This window comes from Drosophila nasuta, chromosome 3, assembly GCF_023558535.2.
Source record: "Drosophila nasuta strain 15112-1781.00 chromosome 3, ASM2355853v1, whole genome shotgun sequence".
Classification (NCBI taxonomy): Eukaryota; Metazoa; Arthropoda; class Insecta; order Diptera; family Drosophilidae; genus Drosophila; species Drosophila nasuta.
Window position 1 is genome coordinate 36270112 of NC_083457.1, and position 22112 is coordinate 36292223.

Here is a 22112-nt window from a genome sequence, read left to right on the forward strand (position 1 = left end):
TCGACCAAATTGCAAGTTTATTTTCATTATATAGTAATCTAAACATTTAAGACACAAAGAATTATAAATATATAAATCACTGCTTAAATACATTTGAAGCTAATCCATCGAAATTTCGAATCGCAAACTAAACTAAGACACTCTATAAAATCACTGGCGATGTCGCTGTTTCTTTTTATAAAGTGTACTAGATTATGTTGGGATTACGAATTGACGACTTTTTCAATTTGCGGTAGAGTATTTAGACTGAGTGTCGTTCTCCGACTGATTAAAACTCGTTGTTGGGGGAGACTCAATGATGAAAGTTTTTGACTGCTTCGATTTCTTTGAACAATTCCGACCTTTTTCGCATTTCGTTAATTTTCTGGGTTTACCAATGGCATGAGGATAAACGAGAGATGGTTCGGTCATCGAATGATGAGAAGTGGGACCCATTAATCTAAAAAGATCCGTTTGCGATTTAAAGCAATAACAAGCTGAAGTTCCAGAGCAATTGCAGTTTGGCTTCTGCTTGGAAGAGTTGTTTTTTTGAGCTTTGAAAGAAGTGACTGGATAGGTTTTCTTCAAGCAATTGGAACTGGATTTACGAGAAGGAGTTGCTTCAGGTGGTGTTGATAGATTTTTACAAGGTTGAAAAATGTAGCAATTTGCACTCTTTGGGGTTGGTGAAGCTCGCCTTGATGTACTTCCTTGAGGATGTTGAGAGGAACTTACGGGAGATTGCTGAGAGGAGTTTCTGGGAGATTGCTGAGAGGAGCTTCTTGGAGGCTGCTGAGAGGAGCTTCTTGGAGACTGCTGAGAGGAGCTTCTTGGAGGCTGCTGAGAGGAGCTTCTTGGAGGCTGCTGAGAGGAGCTTCTGGGAGGTTGTTGAGGGAAAGTTCTAAGAGTTTGCTCAGAGGAACTTCTTCGTGGTTTCGGAGTTGTTTTGGGGGGAAGTTTTTTAAGTGCTTTGAATTCTTTCTTATAGGGATATTGAGAATATTGAATTCCCAGTGGATTTAAGGAGTAATTCTTGTTGTCTTCTTTTATGTCTTTGGGGTTTTCAACCAACGAAAGTTTAGAACAAGGTGATTGAGCTGGAGTTTCGCATTCCAGAAGTCTTTTAGTCCCATCTTTATGATAACCAAAGAGAGAACCATCGGAACTAGCTTCTTTATTTCCTGCGAATTCACATTCAATTTTAACTTTCTGTTTCTTCAAGTCTTTGCCTTGCAGTTTCGACGCTTTTGGCTCTTTAACTATTCGCTGAGGTTGCTGAAGCTTGCAATAACCCAAAGCACCCCATTCCCTAAGGTTTTCCTTGACTTTTCCGAAAGTGTTTAAAGGTTTCCTTTCGCACTCGAGAACTTTGACACATTCCCCGCGCTTGGCACAACTTCCCATACAGTCTGGGCTGCATTTGAGATGCTTTCTCTTGATGGGGCGATATACTTGAATTTTCTTTGCTTTCTCCGAGGAAGTGTCTGACTCGAAAGGTGGCTTCTTTCTGGAGCAGCGTAGAAAATGTTGAATCTCTGCACAGTCATCATCAAAGTGATCTTCCTCTTTGTCATGATCTCGCCACTTTTTCTCCTTGATCTCCGTTGACTTTTCGGTTTCAATGGGTTGTACCATCACTTGATTTGAATCTTGACTTCTACCACTGAATCTACTCGCTCTTCTTTCCTCTTGTTGCTCTTCTCTTCTTTCCACATTTACGATCGATTTACGTGGCGTTTGTTTGCCAGAACTTGCACTGCTCATTCTTTTCGCTCTCGTGGATTCCTCTTGATTCCGGCCTGGCGATCCATTTGCGCGATGTCTATCATACAAAGCTTTAAACTCTTCAATTGTGGGAGATCTGCGACTTGGTCGACTCTCCGATTTGCGTGGCAATTCTTCTTTTTGTTGCTTGTGTATCATAAATAAACTTTTCCGGCGCTTTTGTTGATAGGGATCGGGCATACGTTGCTGCGGCAATGGCTGATCCACTTCCATGATTTTGGTTAATTCCTCGCCATAGCTGCCGCGTTTTCCTGTGTCTTCTGGTTTTCGACTGCTGCGACGTCCGAACTTGTTGACGAGTTGTCCTACTAAAGATTGCCTGGTGCTCTCGCTAAGCATCTGTGGATGCGATTTCCGACCGCTTTCCATTGTCAATCTGCTGCCCATTTGCTCAAGGGACATTGCTAAGCCTGCATGCAAGGAACTTCCCGGTTTTAAAGAGAAACGTGGCGATTTGCTGACCAGCATCGAACCCATGATCAAACCCTTTTGCTTAACACTTTTAGTTGAATTCGAGTAACCATTTCGCTGGGGTATTTGACTGCGGTATTTTGCTGTAGTGGAGTTCTCCGGGAAACTCTTTAAACTATAATATTGACTGGGACTTTTGCGATGTTTCTTCTTCGTCTTTGATTTTTTGCTCTTCTTTGTCTTGCGCTTTTTGCCATTTGTTTTCGACTTGACGCAATCGCAGCTCCAGTCTTCGTCTTCGTCGCTGCTCGTCTCCTCATCGGGCCAAGTCTCAGCTAAATAACCGCGTTGTGCGCAACATGGGCGACCGCAGGTTGCACGTTGCTCTCGGCACACAATGCAACCGCAGTATTTGCCATGCAACTCTTCATCCTCCGAGTAGTCTTCTTCTTCCTCCGTTGATGAAGTCTCCTCATCCGAGTCTTCCTCAGAGTACGGTTCATACTTGCGCAGATTGTAGCTGCTCTCGGACTCGATGGCAAAGCGCGAATCGGTAAATTCCGTGAGATCTGTGAGGCGACTGCGCAGCACCTTGATGATTTGTCGTTGACGCACTCGCACATTTCCCAAGCTGCTCACATCGCTCATCAGCGTGGGCAGCTCATCATTATCCTTGCTCGCGTCGAGTCCTTGGCACGTTATCCTTTGCAACTCGCGCAGCAAACACATGCGCTCATCACCCGAGGCGCAGGCAATTTGCCTCAAGCGAAACTGTATTTTGGCATAGTGCGAGGAGATGCTGAAGAGCGCATCCTGCAGACGTTGCACATCGTCCTCGAGTTGGCATTCGTAGTCGGTGAGCCGGCGACTGAGCACACGTCCTTGCTCCAGCCACGTGTAGCGTCGCTCCTTGTAGCATTTCTGGTATGCATCATCCTCTTCCTGTTGTCGTTCTTGCTGTTGATTGCCGTCGCCATTTCCTTCGATGTTGTTCTCCTCTTCGCTGTCCGCCAAAATGCTGCGAACCGAGCAAGTGCATCTTTTGTCTCCATTCATTATAATTATTCCTTGTTTTTTATTTGACGGGAGCTTCAGTTGTTGTTGCTGTTTTTTTGTCTGGTCTCGATTTGTGTTTCAAATTTTCCCATTTAGCAACAAAATTTTGATTGTTTCCGAAAAAAATGTGAGTGGAGCTCAAAAATCATTCTAGCAAGCCTTGAACAAAGGGAGAAACTTTGTTGATTTTTTCCTTTTTTTTTTGTTAACTGCACCAACGGCTTATTAATTCGTAGATCATCTGGACAAGACACAGTAAATAAAGTCCAGCCAAAAATGTGATAAAGTGAATGAGTGAATTCATTCCTCTTGTTACCAAATTTTTGAACGCAATTTTTTTAAAATTTTTTTTTTATAAAAATGACTCTAATGTCAAGGTAAAATTTATTTTTGTCAGACGTCATAAAAAATGTCAAAGAATAAGTTAAAAGTTAATGAGAATACAAACTTTTGGAACTTAAAAAAATTAATTTATATTAATAACATTTCAATCTAAAATATTTTTTAAATTGAAATATGATTCTTTAATCATTATTTTGAGATTAAAATAGTAAGATCGAAAGCTTCCCATGTTTAAGAATTTTGTTCTTGCTTACTATTCTAAAAATTTACCATTAAGATTTAAATATAAGAACCATCAATCGAAGTAGAGCGAATGTTTTAATTCCCTTACTATTTTGGTAGGACCTAAACTTTGGCAAAGTAAGTAGAGATGACACGAATTATTTCGAATATGGGAAAAAGGCCTTGGTTTAAACAAGTTCATTAGAGAGTAGAACAACTAACTATTAAAATAAACTTCGAAATTAATTTCCTTTGATTTATTTTAGAATATCAAATCAATGAACAGGATTCTACGATTTTTCTACTGGGGTCAATTCTTGACTATGAGTACAGTAATAGTATTTAGAAGTTTGATTATGATCGAGGAATTCACCTTTTGGATTCAACATGACATTTCAAAATAATTCAAAAATTTCTTATTAAGATTAGCATATGTTTTTTATGTGTATGTTAATTGACCTTGTGTTAATACATTCTTATAACAGGCCGATGAAGCTTACCAGAGTAGGTTTATTTCATATTCATAAAATATGCTGAGTGCACTTTATGAATGCAATTTGAATAATTCATATTATTCATTGCCATTAGTAGATGTGAATTAATATGCTTTTGCATTAATTTTGAATTATTCATATTATTTACTTTAATGTTCAAATGCATATTTAATAAGTTCGTCTTTAGCATAAAGTGTGTTGTTTGTTTTCACGCTGCATCTTATGCTGCCGTATGGATGCGTCACGGATGCAACAGAAACCACATGCAGCATGCAACGGAACACGCCAAAATGTGCAACAAGCTGAAAAATTGGTAGTAGTTGTAATCAATGCGCGGTCCATCGGGTATAACTCGCCTTCTGTTCCTCCTCTTCCTTCTGCTGCCCCTAAAAACTGGCAGCGAACGCGCTTCACGCGAGCCGCAGGGCGCCAAAGCAGAACACACTAAACAAATTTCGTGTGTCCAAAAGATTTAGTCATGTTGCAAGCAATTGATTTGGCGGAGAGTGAAAGAGAGGAAGAGAGAGGGAAGCTTGTAGGCCGCGAAATGCCATGAAATGGAATGGAACAAAAGCCGTGCTTTGTAAGCGGATGAACATGAAAACTATATGAGGGAGGGAGGGGGAAGGGGCTCGGTATGCTGTTGCGTGTCTAGTTGCAGGTTGAGGATTTCAAAATGGAAAGCTGATTAACGTTAACAGCAGCAGTTTCAGTTTGCAAGCAGCGACGGCAGCTGTTGTGCGGTTTTATGTTGCATACTTTTAGGCGCGCTCTGCAAAAGCACGTTACACTTTCAAAATGCCAGCAAACGAGTTTCCTTCCAGCGGCAGCTTCATAATTTATGGCCATGCCGGCCGGTCTGACTTTGCCGTTTGCTCTCTCTCTATATTTTTCTTGGGGCAGGTTCATCTTTATAAGGCATTCGCATGTTGTTCTTATTCCTTTTGTTGTTGTTGTTATTCGTCGTCGTCTTTTGGCTTTCGCACTTCGTCGTGGTCGTAAATCGCCTCGTGTGGAGACATCTTCAAAATGTCAGCTGTCAGCAGTTTGTGGCTTTGAAATGTGGAGCATAGCACTTAAATGAGAGCACCAAACAGCACCCGAGAGATTGCTACAGAGAGAGAATGAGAGACTAAGACAGAGAGAGAGAGACAGACATGTGTAGTAGGTGCTGTGGAAAGTTTTATGGCAGCTTCGGCGGAAACGTTTTGGCATTTTGAAACACTGGAATGTGTTTTATGGCAGCTTCATTTAAGAGCGCACATTTGTTTACTTAAGAGCAACAACTGGAAGCGGCTTTAACATATTGTTGTTATTTTTAAAAATGTAAATAAAGTTGGTAATATTATTAAGTAATAAACTATTTAAAATTTTGTATAGAATATGAATTTTAAATAAAGTTTTTTAGTGTCATTAATAGCTACACATATTTAAGCTTTAGTTTTTATCCTTTCATATGCTGTAAACTTTATGTTAACTCTGTGTTTTTGCAGCTGCCTCAAGTTGCACGAATGGTATTCCAAGCATTCCAGGCATTCCAGTGTGCAACAGCATGCAGAGCGCCATAAAAACACGAGAGAGAGAGTGAGAGAATGCACTTTGCGAGCTCTCACTTCAGCTTACTCTCATTCACTCCAGTTCTCTCACTCTCTCGCTGTGCAAGAACACAACAAACTATTAATTATATATTTGAAATATACAATAAGTGAAATAGGATATGAGATAGGCATATTTTAAATTTAAATTATATTTGTTTTCATTTTTTTTACCATTTTGAGCTAATGACAACATCTTCAGCTGCTGTTTGGAACTTCATTATGAGCATTCGCAGCTCGTGTGTGTGAAACGCTTTGGGAATGGGACAACAGAAATCACACGAATGAAACGGCAGAAACGTTTGCCGGCGACGATAACGCACGCCATTGCCATTGCCATCGTCGTCATCGTCGCCGTATCTCTGTTTTGTTTGCTTTTGGGGCTGCCCACTCGCTGAAGCCTTCGTTCGCCTTCGCATTGGAAGCCTTTGGCTCCTGCTGCTGCGGCTGCTTTTGCTGCTTTGGCTGCTGCTGCGGCTGCCGCTGTCGCTGCTGCCCCGACGAGTGCAGCGAATTTGGCGAACAGTGTGCAGTTGTCGCTTCAGTTGCAAACGAACGATTTAAGCGCAAAGTTCGAACATCGTTTTCTCGGTGCGCGAACCTACGACAACGTCACTTGAATAATATTTGCAGCTGCCCGTAAGCGCAAAGCATTCAAAGAGTAAATCTACTATTAAGTGTGTTTTGATCTAATGCGATTCACAACAATTAAACTGCGTGTGCGAAAATGTCTCGTTAATGGTTTTTTCGTTGTTGTGCTTGTTGGGCGGGTAAGTTGTTGTTTTCTTTTTCTCTTTTTTGGGCTGTTTTCCTCTGTCTCTGTTTCGTAGAGCAATTAACTGTTGTTGGCACCTTCCTCTTTGTCATCAGCTGTGCTTTGCTTTGCCTTCGCCTTCTCTTTCCCGTTTCTGCTTATGACAAGCATATGCATTTTTTATGCATTTTGTAGAGCACATTTTGTTGAAGCACTTTAGTTCAGTTGGAGCGTGCTATCAAAATGGAAATTTATTAAAGTGTTTGCAGAAATTCTTTGTAGAGGAATTCGCAAACTTTCCAGTTGGGTCAAACTTTATTTTCTCTTTATTAAACATGCAAATTTCTGCATTTAAATGTTACCTATAAAGCGAATTTATAGTCAAGAGGTTCTATAGCAAACTCATGACATTTCCTATCCCCTAAAATTCAAGTTCATAAATCAATAGTCTAAGCGATGTCACAATATGAAAATCAACAACAATATTCACATCAATAAATAAATATAAAATGATCGAAAAAATGATTAAAATACGTGTGTGTATGTGTGTGTGACAGCTTCAAATAAAAACGTCATAAATTAATGTTCAAACAAGTGCGGAATATATAAAAAATGCAAATATATAAATATTTAATGCGACTAGCTGCAACCTAAAACGAAATGGACATTCTGGGTAAGTGCAGATTTATGCTATAATTAAATATACAGTTTTTATTAAACATAAATATCGTAAGCAGAAGAGTTGTTATAGTTGAATTAAAGAAGATACTTATAAATCGATTGAGCGTCGAAAAGTATGCTATAGTTTTTTGTTAATTTAAACTATGCAAAGGAGTTATTTACTATACCCAAGAAATAACATTAAAAAGTCATTCAGTAATATTCGGAGTTTGGAGTATTTTTATTTTAATTCGCGGGGATTTTTGTGGTGTTTCATTGCCCATACTAGTTTTGTTTACAACTTTGTCAGCGACAGAGGAAAGTTTTGGGAAAGTAGAATTTAATGGCAATACAAAACGTAAGAATAAAACATTGTAAACAGCAATGTTTTTTATATTTTTTTGTTAAATTAAAAAATATAAGGAATTGTATGAATTATAAAAACAAGACTTTGAGCTGCGCTATTATAAGCTTTTGAAAGTATATCAGAGCAAACTTGTCTTAAAATTATATTATTTTCAAAGCACGTGTCTCATAATAATGAAATACTTTCATTAGTTGAATAAAAAAGTTTCTTAGAAATTAGTTTTTAATTTCGAAAAGAAAAATTTGCATTTTAGAAGCCCCTACAGTGAAAACTATAGAAACAACGCCAACAACAATTGAGAGCTGCGTTAGTTAAAAACTGTTTTATTTAATTTAGTATTTAAAATACTACAAGAAACTTTTCAATGTGCTTATCGTAGTGTAAATTATTTAATTTACCGTTCTATTTCGCAAAACAAAGTTAAATGCATAAATATGAAACTGTACGGTGAAAAGTTGAATTGAAATTCGAAATGAATTAAACTTGCCACAGAAAGTTGCTGCGTCGATTACTTGCATACCTCAATAGAAAGTGCAACTGCATCCAAACAAAAAAAAAAAAAACAGGGGGAATGGAAAATCGTCTAATAATGAAAATACCTGAGGATGAGGAAAAGGCAGCGCTCAACAGTTAAACGAGAGAGATACCATAAACTATATTAAAATACTTTCAGTAAACAGCAAAAGAATGCAAATCATTTTCAACAGAGTTTCGCATAGAACATGGCAAATAAAAAGGCAAAACGCCAGAGGAAAACTTTCAACAGTGCCAGTCAGGGAGTCACTCAGTCAGTGAGTCAGTTAGTCAGTCAGTCAATCAGACAAATAGAAAGCAAGGGAAAAATTCTGGCAAAATATGCAATCAACAAAGCCAAAGTGCGAAAAGTATTTTAATTAAACACAAATACACTTAAAAATGCCAACGGCCAAAAGCAGATGAAATAAAAACAAAAATTAAAACAAAAAAAAACTACAAAACACACAGCAACACACAGAAAGAGAAACTGCAAAACTGAAACACAAAGAGGAAACAGAAAAAATGAGAGTGCAAAAAAAACTGTTGCCTACTTTTGGGTGCATTTTTAATTGCGGTTTAGCGCTGCAAAATCCGCTGCGAATTGTTTCCGTTTTGTTTTGTTTGTGTGTTAGTGTGTGTGTGTAGCCTTCGATTGTCATTTATGGCAGAGAAGAGATTCTGAGAATGGGTTGCAACCGGTTGGCTGCAGTTACACCTGCAGCTGGGCCACCTGGGCGTCCTCTTCAGGTGAAGTGTGAATTGAAGCGCCGCTTAAGTGCAACCAAAGAAAAGCTCGCTGCTCAAGTGGAAAAGCGCTTGAAGTGTGGCACAAGATGGAAAACAAAAATGATGGAACAAGATGCAACCGACCAACACAATAAGCAACAACAACAATAACAATTACAACTACAAAACTGCAGCTGCTTTTGTCTGTCTTGTGGGTTAAAAATTGAAAAAAAGGGGGGAGCAAAAAAAAAAAAACATAGAATAAGATGAGAAATTGCTTCTGGGAATTTGCCGGCATTATGCGAAGTGGGTGTGCTGCTGTAAAATGGAACAAAAGAAATGTAAATAGATGCACGACAAGCCAAAGCTATTGATATGCATACTTTTACTTGCAACATCTTAAAGTTTGAAGAATTTAAGAACTTTGTAATTTGTTCAGAAGCAGCTGCTGACCTTAGGTACAAAAGTTTAAGGAGTAACTATTTTATCTATAAATAATAAAATATATTAGCTAGGTTAAGAAGAGTATAATATTTTTTAATTAGAGTTAACATTCTTATTTTCTAATTCTAAGCTCAATTGCACTTTGAATACAATTATATCTATTGTCAGGTTCTCCTCTACAAATATTATATATAAATAAAAGAAGTTTGTTAATAAGTTAGGAAGTCTACAATATAATTAAATTATTGTTGAAGATTGTATTTAAAAACTGAAAAACAATTACTGTTAATTTGACTACAATGATAATATTTTAAAATCTTTTCTATATTTTAAGTTCTTGTAGAAAAATTATTAACGATATTTGTTAGAATAACATTTTATTTTTAGAAACTCAAAACACAAATATAATTTAATTACAAGGAAAAATATTATCAATTTCTCTTCTAGGTATGTTATATTGTCAATAAATAAAGATATCTATTTAATAGGTAGACAAGTCTAGAACTTTGTTTAAATAAAAGTTAATATTTCTATTTAAAAAAAGAAAAACTAACTTCAATTAATTTGAGTACAATGGTAATATTTTAAGTTCTACTCTTTTTTTATAAAAAGTTGCTTTTGATTAGATGAATATTGTGAAAAATGTATTACCAATATATGAGTACTAAATATATTATTTAAATGCAAAAAGCTACTCCTCAACAAATTCATTTTAAAATGTTAAAGTTTAATATATTATAAATTCATGTATTATAAAAAATGTATAAATTACTTCGCAACAAATTCATTTTTAATATAAATATGTTTATGTATTAATAAAAAATATATTTTAAATTTTTAAATACATAAATTTGAAATTACTCCGCACTCAATTTAATTACAAAATTTAAATATCTATACATAAAATTCGCCTGGTTTCGTCGCAGTTAAAATGCATTAAAACAAACTCATTGCATATTATTAAAAGCCAGTGACAACATCTGGCTGCAACATTAACACAGAAAGTAAAGCAGCCAGCCAATTGACCTGGCTGGCCCATTGAGAGGGCATTTTCGGACTGTTTGGCGAATATTTTCATTGCTTACGCTTTGCATTTTATTGAATTTTAAATGGCGTCCGCTTAAGCCGACAGCCCAAATAACCGATGCTAATAAATTTAAATAAATAAACTGCAACAATTTAGGCCAAAAATGTTGCGAGCGAAAACTAAAAACGAAAAGCCATAAAAATGTCAGCGAGAATATCAATTAACATGCTGAACAGGCGATGAGGGATGTGAGTGATCGAATGAGAGATACCCTGCAGGATAATATATATAAAAAATTTATAAATACTGAAAGTATTTTAGAAGTTCAAATTTTATTGTTGAGAGAAGTTATTTGAGTATGAATTTCATACTATGAAATACTGTTGATTTTAAATAGATCGCAGAATGTGATTTTTTCTTTCTATATTCTTGTGGGGAATAAAATAAGTTTTCTATAATATATGACTTTTTATTATCCTTCTAATATTTTACTTTTATTCTATAGATTAATATCTATTTAATTCATATAAAAGAGTAAATATATTTAATAGGATAAAGTGAAGTAATGAATTGTGTTTCGTTATGCGATTAAAGTCATACTTTATTACAAGTTATTTTCATCTATTCCAAATAGACCACCACAATTAAACCTTTTCAAATGTAAATAGAACAATATAAATTGTTAGACACCTCTATAGTGCTTAACTGTACGTTGCATTCAATCTCATTTCCAGTATTTAAGGGGTATTAACATACACGAAAAAGGCGAAATATTCAAACGAACTTTTAAGCGTTGACAAACTGTAGAGTTTTGCCATTTGCTGGTTTGTTTTTCTTTTTGGTGTTTTGTGCTTTTTTGGGTCACCACACGCCAACCACGCCCACAAAATGTCATTCGAAATATTCACATAATTGCAGCAGCTGCAAATCAATTAACGGTAATTACGACCGTCACCAAAGAATGAAATAAATGTGTATAGAGAAATAAAAATAATCGAGTACAAATATTAACTAAAATTTCGATACAGTGAACGTTCTTGGCAGCAGCGTTTCGAGGTGGGGGTATAATAAATATTTCCTGACATTTTGTGGCATTTTTGCATGTCAATAATATTTATTGTTATTATTTCAAAAGCATTAGCGTGCGGTTTGGTTTGGTTTGGGAGCTTCGTGCTTGCAAGCCGCCGCAAAGTATGCCACAAAAATGTGCAATAATTGTTGGGAAATGATGAGGGAGGAGAGCGAAGGGGAAACTCAACTCAACTGTGTGTTTGGGTAAGGAAATTGGGCAGCTTGTTTTGCGCCTCGTAACGACCAATAATTGTTACAAATCGAAATACATCGCCTCAAAAATGTTCCAATTTGTTGTTTTCGTTTTTCTTGTTGTCAATTTTTCTCCTGTTTTTTTTATGCCTAGTAATTTTTCACATTTTCCAAAGTTTTGTTTTTGTGTGTTGTTTTCTGTTTTCTGTTTTTTTTTTCGCTTAAATCGATTTGTGGCGTTTGGCACGCAAACTTTCACAAATAGAAGCATCCAAGCTAAATTGGTTGGATTGTGCCAGCATTTTGAAGGGTGCTTCAAACATGTTCAATATTATGAATGAGCCTCATGGGGCTGGCGAGCTGCTCGCTAAACATTTATCTAAAATGCTTAAAGTGCCAGCTAAATTTAGTTGAATTCAACTTTATTCAATCGTCGGATTATAAACATTTTGGTGGGAGAGCTTACAAAAATAAAGTTGAACAAATTGGGGACTTTTAGCTTGTAAATTGCGGGAATAATAACATGAAAAAATAAATATTATTGTATTATATAATATTATTATAAATATAATATAATAAAATCAGCTTTAAAACTTGATTGAAATCAATGAAAGCAAACCAAATTGGAAAATTTAAATAATAAAAAGTATAAAATAATTGGTTAGTTAGATTGTATACGGACAAAAAGGTTATATAATATTTTAAGTATTTATTTTTAAGCAACCTGAGTCATGTTCAAAAATATTAAGAAGTTTGAAATTTTGATAAGAGAAATTATAAAATAAATTTAAAATTGCAGTTAATGAAAAAACCTTAATAATAAAGTTCTGCATTGTCAAGTAGTCAAGTTTGATCCTTAAGTGTTCATTATTTTAGTTTATTTATTTATTTCCTTTTTGTTTAAGGCTTTGTATATTTGAAGTTAATTTAGTAGTAGTATGTTACTAATACCACCAGTATGACAACTTATGATAACTAAGATTTTGCAAGGCTTAACATATATTAGAAACCAAACCTTCTGTTAGATGAAGTTCCAAAATATAGAAAACATTAAAAGTAACTATATTAAAGTTCTACTTATGAATGCTTTATGAATTGCTTTATTTAATGACTGTATTCTTGATGTCAGATTCTACGCGTCTTTCCATTCTTCATTTACTTCTGTAATAAGCAAGAAGCTGACATATTTATTGAATTACTCATAATTCATAACATATGAAATCAAATAATAAATATAATCAATAACATTTGCGAATTCAATTTATTTAGTTGAAATTTCTTTACCTTTTTTGAGGACTTCATCATACAATTTGTAGTATCTAAAAAGCGAGTATTTTTAATGTCACTTGAATTATATTTGTCAGTTTGCAATAAACATATAATATTTGATATTTTATTATTACCAAATCTCAACTACTGGAGGGTTAATGTTTTTAGACTACAAAAAATACCTCTTGTTTGCTATCTGTTCACTACTTTTTCACTCACTTTTTCAGTTTGAGTTTGAACAACTTTAGCATCGAGTTCAATGCCAAAACTCTGTAAGTACTAAGCAGCTCACAGTGTCCATGATTTTAATGCTGCCGGGGGAGGCTAAAAGCTGCTTTACTTTTGCCATCTATCAAGGTCTTTAGCACATTCGCTGCCTTTATCGTATTGTTCTTATGAACGCACTTTGCATGCATCTTACGGTGGCCAGAAAAAAAAGTAGAAAAAAGCGCATATTGCGACATATCGTGTGTCAATATTTCCCATGCACGTACATATATAGTATATAGCAGCACACAGACGTGTGTGTGTGTGTGTGTGTGTTGGTGGCAAATGTGTGACAAGCAGCAAAAAATGGCAGCGGCCTTTGGGCAGCTCGCAGCTTGCAGTAGGCTTCGCTTTGAGAGCTGCACTCAGTTTGGCGCATTTATATGGTCCGCTGGCAGATCGGAGCGAGGCGGAGTGAAGCGGGGGAAGTGCCCGGAGGGGGGCTTAGCGAGTGGCACGGGTTGCGGTGTTCCGCACAAAAGCGCGTAAGCGTATTATTAATGACATAGCAGAGAGTAGAGTGAGAGAGAGTAGAGTAGAAGAGAGTGAGTGAGGTGGAAAAGTGCGTCTGTCGACGATTTCAATTGTGCGGCATAAAACCCGGCGGGTAGTTGCCTCGTGGCTCATGGTTCGTGCCTCGTGCCGTCGACTGTCGACTGGCCAGTTCATATTTACTGCTGTGCCGATTTGGCCAACATTATGGCCCAGTTGAACAGCTGGCCAGAGTGTGGCCAACTCGCTGGCATAGGCCTCTGTCCATCTATCTATCAGTTTGTTCCGCACACAGTTTTTAATAAAAACGAAAATACTCAAATATTGCTCGCTGTTTCTGCTGCTCCTGTTTCAACTGCTGCTGCATATTTTCAGGCTGCAAATTTAATTTTAGTCTGTCAATGCCTTCCACCCACGCTCTTTTGCGTTTTCATTTGTTTCTCTTTTTTTTTGTTCTCCTCTGATGTGCGTTTTTCGCTTGATATTGCCATGCACAAAATATTTGGACGAAAAGTGTGTTTAATTAATAAATTCTTGGTAAATACAATAACAATTTATTTCCGCCGCATGCCGTCGAAAATGGTTTGAATTTGTCTGCGCACATTTCCATCAAATATTCTGCGAAAGACAGCAACTCGCTTTTGGTCGTTGCTGAAGTTAGTTAATAGCTTCAATTATGTGGACGCTGAAATGCACTTTAGCAACTGTCGAAATAAAAGTATAAAACTCTTCTTTTCAGTTAGAGTTTGCGAATTGATCAAAATTGAATAGAGCATTGAATAAATTTATTTTGGTGAGCGTATTTCATTACGATAATTTCAATTATTCCAACTGAAGTATTTCCTAATAAAATCTTTCTTACTTCTTATGCTAAAGATAGTAAGTGTAAATACTAACTTATATTTATAAAATATACCAGATTCTCAGCCAAAGATACTCAGACCCTCTTGCAGTAGACTTTTTTTACCATACAAAAGTATTTCTCAAATACCTTCTAAAAATTGTTATCTGATCACATCCAAATTTCCACAAATTATAAATACTGTAGTTATTATTGTATCTTTCCTATGTGTAGCGGGTATAGAATAAGCACATTTCATAATTCGTAGGCTTTAAAGGTATTCTAGTGTAAATATAAAAAATCTTAATGCTTACAATGTAAGTTCACAAATATTTCTTTGTTAGAATATTAATTTCTGAATATATTCAGCAAAATTGAAAAATACAAAATAATGACAATAATATCACATTGTTTATAACTAAAGTACAATAAAGTATAAAGTCTTTCAAGAAATAAGTAAATGATTTCCATTCTTATGATGTATGCTCTCAAAATGTGCTGATTGCCTATGAAATAGAGTAATATGTTATATTCCATGATTAACGAAATTTTATTTAAAATTTAAGTAATTTGTACATTTAAACGCATTACTTAAATATTGAAGAACTTTATATTTTAATTTATATTTACCCCCATGTATATAAATAAATATTTATTTGAATACAAAATATATTTAACATAAGTTACTCTTAAATATGCTCGTTGTATTATGTAAATAAATGTTGAAGCAATATAACTGTTGATTTAATCATGTATATATCCCGCATGCTTTCTTCTTCATTATTTGCTTTAATTTGCTGCAAATTTTGTGTGCTGCTTGAAATTAAATGGCAGCACCGAAAAGTATGCTACAAAATTTGCTCAGCTGCACACTTCAGCGCACACAATCGCAATCGCCAAACGAGAGAGAAGTCCTTTAATTTGCTGCTGCTACTGCTGCTTGTTATTTGTTGTTATCGTGTTGCTATTGCCATTATTGTTGTTATTGTTTCTGGTGTTGTGCTCAGTTGTTTTGTGTTTTTCGCACACTCACACACACACACACACACTCTCGCATATGCACATCCGCATGCCTTGGCATATGTGAGTGAGTGAGTGAGTGTGGAAAGCACCTCCCCATAATTTCCGTTTTGATTAATGAATGTTGAAATGTCGAAAATTGTTTGTTGACGTCGAGAGCACGCTCATAGAAGAACTTTTCTATATACGAGTATCGCACACACACACTCAAAAGTATGTGTGTGTGTGTTTGTTTGTGTGAGTATCCATGTCGGTTGTTAGTCTTTCGAATGTGCGCAAATAAACAACAATAACAAAAGATGGAGATGGAGTGGAGTAGAGCAGAGCAAACGCAATCGTGCCGCATAAATGTCAAATATCAATCAAAATCGCACTTTGCGCAAACAACGGACAAGACACGCCCACTTTTGAGTCGGGTTAATTGATTGACTCCAGGTGCCAGGTTCAAGGGGTTACAGGTCAATCAGTGTTATGTCATCTAGTTACATGACAAATACAAAGGGGTATCAAATAAAATAAAATAAAATAGAAAGAGGCAGACGCACACATAGAGTTATTTTTTATGAAATATACTTAAATTTTGTATTTATTTTATTAAATCTAGTATGAAATTCTAAATTTGATTATACTGCCTGCTGAGGCCTTCAACACGAACTTAACTGCAGCATGAATAGATATCAAATAAACACTTACTTCACTTTATTATACATAATTGAATAACATAAAGAAGAAAAACTTAAATATACAAACTATTTTCTAGTTCATTATAAGCTATAATTTCAGTTGCATATAAGCTATAATTATAGTTCCACTTTAACTTAAATCCGTTTTTGAATATTAAAATAATGAGGAATTTTACATTTAAGTTTTTCAACATATGAATAAATGAATACTTAGTTCAATATAAGGCATAGTGAAGTCAATATTTTAAAGTTTAAAAAGAGTAAACAAATAGTTATATTTTGTAATATATATAGCACACAAATAAATATTCAGTTGTATACATGATATATTAAGGAAAGTATTTTGTACTTAAATATTGAGTAAATTAGTAGCCAAATTTATCATTAATAAGAATTTAATGTTACGTTCAATAAATCTTATATTTAACTAATGAGCAAATAAATTGTTAATTTTCTCAAAAAAAAATATTATAATAATAATAATATATATACTTGTTTATACTTACTTTAATTACTTTTTAAATATGTATTTTATTTAAATAAATACTTAAAAATGAGGCAATAGCTGCATATATTTATTATCATATGAATATTTATTTCAATGCACTTTATGGTTAGAGAGTTGGTTGAAAGAGTCAATTTTTATTGAAAGTATTCTTGCTCAATTTTAAATAAAGAGCCAATAAATAGTTAAATTTATCAACATATAAAAAATGAGCACTTTGTTTGAATATAAAATGAATTACAAGCATCTATTTCAGCATTTATTCTAAGCATGTTTTTCTCAACCTGCAATTTATTTAAACGCGCCTTTTATCAATACTGAAAACAAGAACAACAACAACTAGAACAACAACTGCAAGTACAACTAGATCATACAGTGAGTGCAGTAAGTACACGTCTACACGGCGTACACAAATTATAGTGCATGGCTTTCACAATTTGTGTTTTTTGGCCAGGGCTGCATTTACTCCAACTTCTCTGCTTTAGCTTTTTGGTATCTGCCCACATTGCATGTCAATGCCGAGTATTCGGCACAACAACAACAACAACATCAAAATAAGGAAAACTACTCTTCCTCTGTCTCTTTTTTTCCATTCGATCTGCCTTCTCTTTCTATCGCTCGCTTTTGTGTGTGGGAGCATTGTCTAAAAATTTCGCTGGCAAGCCAAAAGTTTAAACTGTTTCACAAACTTAAATTTTATTTTTACTTCTTGTTTTGCCTTTCTATTGTTGTTATTCTCTGTGTGTATGAGTGTGTAGTTTATGTGTATGTGTGATATTGGGCCAAAAGTTAATTGAACTGTACACGCCCACGAAATTTATCTACTCCTTCCTATGCATAAGGATATCTGAGAATGGGGAATACAACCTCGGTGGCTCCTGTTGAGATTGACAGGCTTATTGTGTTGCTTCGTTTACATTATCTGGTTTGCAAATACGATTAGTTAAAGAAAAATCAGGGCTGGCATTTCAAGTTATTTAAATGTATATAAACTTTTTGCACTCTTATATATCTATAAATTAGGATTTAATTTGAAGCATTAACTAGGATTCCATTTATTCCATTCCATATGTTGCTAAAAATATGTTTACCAATTTTATTAAAAATTGTTTGAACCTAAACCTTTATTCAACTGCAACTACAACATTTCAGCTTATTTAATTTTATGCTAATGTAAGCTGTGATTGCATTTTTTATTGCTGAAAATATGTAGTCTTCTTATATTATTGATTATACATAAACTTTCAAATAACTTTAATTTAAGAATTATTTGATAAGATCTATTTTCTTCACCGCTAAATTTGTTAATGGCACTTAAATTTTTGTTAAGTTTTTGTTACAATTAAGAATTAATTATATGTTGTAACTAATAATCAGATCGTTTTTATTCATTGGTGAAAATACTTTGAATATTCATTTTTCAAGCTGCTGACTGTATATAGCTAATTTAAAATATAGAATAAAAGTAATTAGATGGGTCAGCTATTAATAATATTAATTTCACTCACTGCAGAATATATTTTTGACTTTTAATGATTCAAAGAACCTTTAAAATATTTGATTTTGTAATTATCTGTGCAAGTCAAGAATTGAGGCAAATTGCATCTTCACTGCCTTTGTAATTTAAATGTTCATCAAAATACGTAAAGAATGTTTTTATTTGCACTGACAGAGCATGTGTGAGTGTGTGTGTGTAAATGTGTGTGCTTACATTGCAGTTGCATTTGCACAACGGTTTGTCAAGGAAACTTTTATTTTAGGAGCAACAAAAAAAATTGAGAAATAGAAAATACAAAAAAAAGAAAGGGGAAAGAAAAAACAAAAAATAAAGTGAAAAACGAAACTTTATCTGTGGCTTTGCATTGTATGCATATTGTTGGCATTCAGTTCTCACTCTTTGCCTCCTCTCTCTCTCTCTCTCTCTCTTTCTCTTATTCTTTGGGTCTTCTTCTCCGTCTCTTTCTGTGTGTGTGGTTACCCATGCGTCTGTCTGTCTGTCGCTCTGGCTTTCCGTCTGCCTCGTGTGCTTAGTCATTGTCTTTGCGTACAACTTCCGTCTGCCATTCGCCGCATGTTGACGTTGACTTTGCCAAATGCCCCGCAACCAATCCTCTCCCCCCCTCTCCGTAACCACCCTTCTGGACTACTTCACCAAACTTCATCTTCGTCGTGCTACGCAAATGTCTAGCCAAAAAAATGTTTCTCGTTGCATACTTTTGCGTGGAATTTCAAACATTCCTCATGTTGCTGTATTTTTTCCACTTTTTTTCTCTGTATATTTTGTTTTTTTTTATTTTGTTGGTTTTAGAAGCGAGTAAAAACAAAAATATTTTCAGAATGTGCGGCAAATATGTAAAGCAGTCGTTAGAAACGGGAGGGAGGAAGAGAGACGGGGAGGAGTTTCGCCCGGTGAGCGATGCAGCAAATTAGAAAATATTGCAAAGGTGCGGGAAATTGGACAAAACAGGCTATGGATATGTTATGCCAGGCTAAAAGATGCCATCCGAGCTGAGCACTGCAGCAGCAGCAGCAACAGCAGCAGTCAGATGTGTCATTTAAGGTGTAAAAGAGTTACTTGATAGCTGCAATGCATGACAGTGCAGTGGAGTGATGATGCAAATGCTGACTTGAGGATTGAATGTAGTTGGGTTGAAGATAAGCAGTATATAGTTATTTTATATATATTCTAAACATTCATTCATGATTGAATACAATTGTTATTGCCTAACAATATAAATCATAATATAATGAAGCTCAGATACATATGTATATCATTTAAGATGTAACACAGTTGCTTTATAGCTGCAATGAAGTGTAGATACTATTCATATTTTAATCAAATGTTTCATTGACTAACTATTGACTATTAAGACTTGCATATCCATTTCAAATAATAAGCAACTGAACATTATTTACAGTCATTACAATAATTTGCAAGATAATTAGCTGACAGAATCTGACAATGGAGTGAACATAGAAATGCATTACTTAAAACTTAAACATATGTAAATGGGCTTAATATGTATTGAAAACAACTTTGTTTAACTTATTGTATAAAAATAATACAATATGTATATTTTCAATAAATCTAATAGATTTAAGGATTCTATACCAACTATTGACTACTCAGTATATGCACTTCAAGGCATAAGTAAATTATGAATATTTTAAGTCATTAAAAAAAATGCATGACACATATCTTATTTTAGGTATAAAAGCGTTAGCTAATAGCTGATGTGGAGTAAATATAGAAATACTGACTTTTACTTCAATCAAGTAAGAAAGCTATAGATAACTGTTCTCGAGTGTAAGATAACCGCTACCAGTTATGATTAAAATCAAAACAGCATTCTTCAAATATACTATCTGATATATTTTGTAGTCTATGTTGAATTGTGATGTAGTACTATACAATATACCAAATATAGCCTTTAGTATATTTAAATGATTTAGTATATATTTTAGTATATTTTAAAAATAATACTGCACTGATTTGCTTGTCTACAAAGTAGCTAATATTGAACAGTGTTGCATTCTTGTTAAATTATGTGTTCAACATTTCTTGTTTATTAATTGTTAAATATAAATTATATAATAACTGCTGCATTAATTATTAATTTATACTTGAAGCCATAGGGAATTCCTTGAAATAAATTAAAAAATGAGTTGATTCGCGTGTAGAAATGCGGCTGAATGTTGGAAACAGTTAAATAGTTTGAGTTGATAATTGAAAAACTGTCAAGCGAAGCCACAGCGAGCAGATGCAGATGCAGCTGCAGATGCCGTAAATATGTGTATATAAAACATGGATAGATATAAATATTGATGTGTTGTATGTATTGTTGTAAATTAATGTTAATACGCTGCACATTAACGGGCTGCATAATAATAAATTAATTATGAGTGTTCGTCTCGAGTTCCACGTTGCGTATTTCGAATTTCCGTCAAGTAATTAAAAACAGAGCAACAATCCAACTATTGAAAAAAAAGGCAACTGTCAGTGCTTCGAATGGACAGACTGACAAACTGACAGATGGACAGATAGACCGACTGGCATGTAAATCATTTCAAAATATACACTTCAACAACATTTACACACATTTTGTCAATTGTTTTATTTTTCTCTGTTCAACCTTTTTTTTTTATTGGCACTTAATGAAGAAAAATGTTGACAGACAGCCTGGCACATAATTATGTTAAATGTCTATCTTGCTTCACAACTTTTTGCTCTACTCATTAAAAAACATCGAATTCAACTTCTGTTTTCTCATGTACAATACATTTAAATGCTGTGTTCATAATTAATTATTTGTGTATGTGCTTTATTGGCCTCACACACACACACACACACACACAAAATACAGCGCAAGAATTGTGAAAATAAAAATGCAGCACAGAGAAATGATATTAATGGTCAGCATTTAGCAATATTACCAAATGAATTGATAGTTAAATGAGTAAATCTCTGTTCTGTGGCGAATGCATGTGGCACAATTAATGGCAGCAATTTAAGTAATTTTATCGACAACAAACGAACAAAAGGACATTTTATGCGATGCGAGACTTTGCACTAAGTGTGTGGCAGAAGGCTTTAAATATAATAGATGTGCTTCGTAATTCATTATTCAATTAAAATGCTGCTTGAGTACACATTAAAATGCAAATTCAATTTAAAAATTCACATTGCATTGAACCTTTTAGTAAATACTTCATATTGTTTTGAAGACTTTATTTCAGAACCCTCAACTTTCCACTCTTCATACTCTGTCTCAATCATACCAAAAAGTACCTCTCATATTTGGGAATCACATCCTTTTCTTTTGAACAAAAAAATAAAATGTAATTTCATCTCATTGAAGCGTCTCTTGCAAGAAGAACAAAGAGGAAAAATCAATGTCTTATGGTTACAATTGTGCGCATTTTCCGGAGGAAAAAAAGTCGAAAAAAATGCTGCCTACTTTTAGGCCACACTTCACAAACCTAATCAAAGTTTTACACATCAATTGTTCTAAGCCAGCTACCAAAATGCAGAGAACCCAAAATGTGCCCAATGGGCGCTTTTAGTCAAATCGTAAGACAAACAGACAGAGAAAGAGAGAGAGAGAGAGAAAGAGAAAGATACATAAAGAAGCTGCGGTGGAATGAATGAACAATAAGTAAAAGGAATTTTCTGTGTGTTTTCTACCAATGGCCATGAGCCAACAACAGGCAACAGCCAGGGCCGAGAAAAAAAAAGGTATGAAAGTGGAAAATTGTGAAATCTGTCAACGGAAAATATTTGAATATCGACACGAGGTGTGCCGCAGTCGCAGCCACAGTCACAGCCACAGTCAGCAGTCCTAGACGAAGTCGCTGACGTGACTACCAGCTGGATGTCTGTCTCTCTGTCTGTGG

General features: G+C 34.7%; 2 protein-coding genes across 2 annotated transcripts in view; one reads left to right on the forward strand and one right to left on the reverse strand.

Annotated features, from left to right (window-relative positions):
* On the reverse strand, window positions 1-3571 carry LOC132791715 (uncharacterized). The gene has a single exon (XM_060800745.1). It carries the CDS (start codon window positions 3229-3231, stop codon window positions 223-225), a length of 3009 nt encoding a protein of 1002 aa, XP_060656728.1. The 5' UTR covers window positions 3232-3571; the 3' UTR covers window positions 1-222.
* A 2867-nt stretch (window positions 3572-6438) lies between these two features.
* Window positions 6439-22112, forward strand: part of LOC132794519 (hemicentin-1) — a 232894-nt gene continuing 217220 nt past the window's right edge. The window contains exon 1 of the mRNA XM_060805015.1: window positions 6439-6654. The gene's annotated coding sequence lies outside the window, so the exon portion shown is untranslated. The remainder of the gene's footprint in view (window positions 6655-22112) is intronic.

Coding starts and splice junctions, on each gene's coding strand:
- LOC132791715 (XM_060800745.1), bottom strand. CDS start 3,231: ATGAATGGAGACAAAAGATGCACTTGCTCGGTTCGCAGCATTTTGGCG.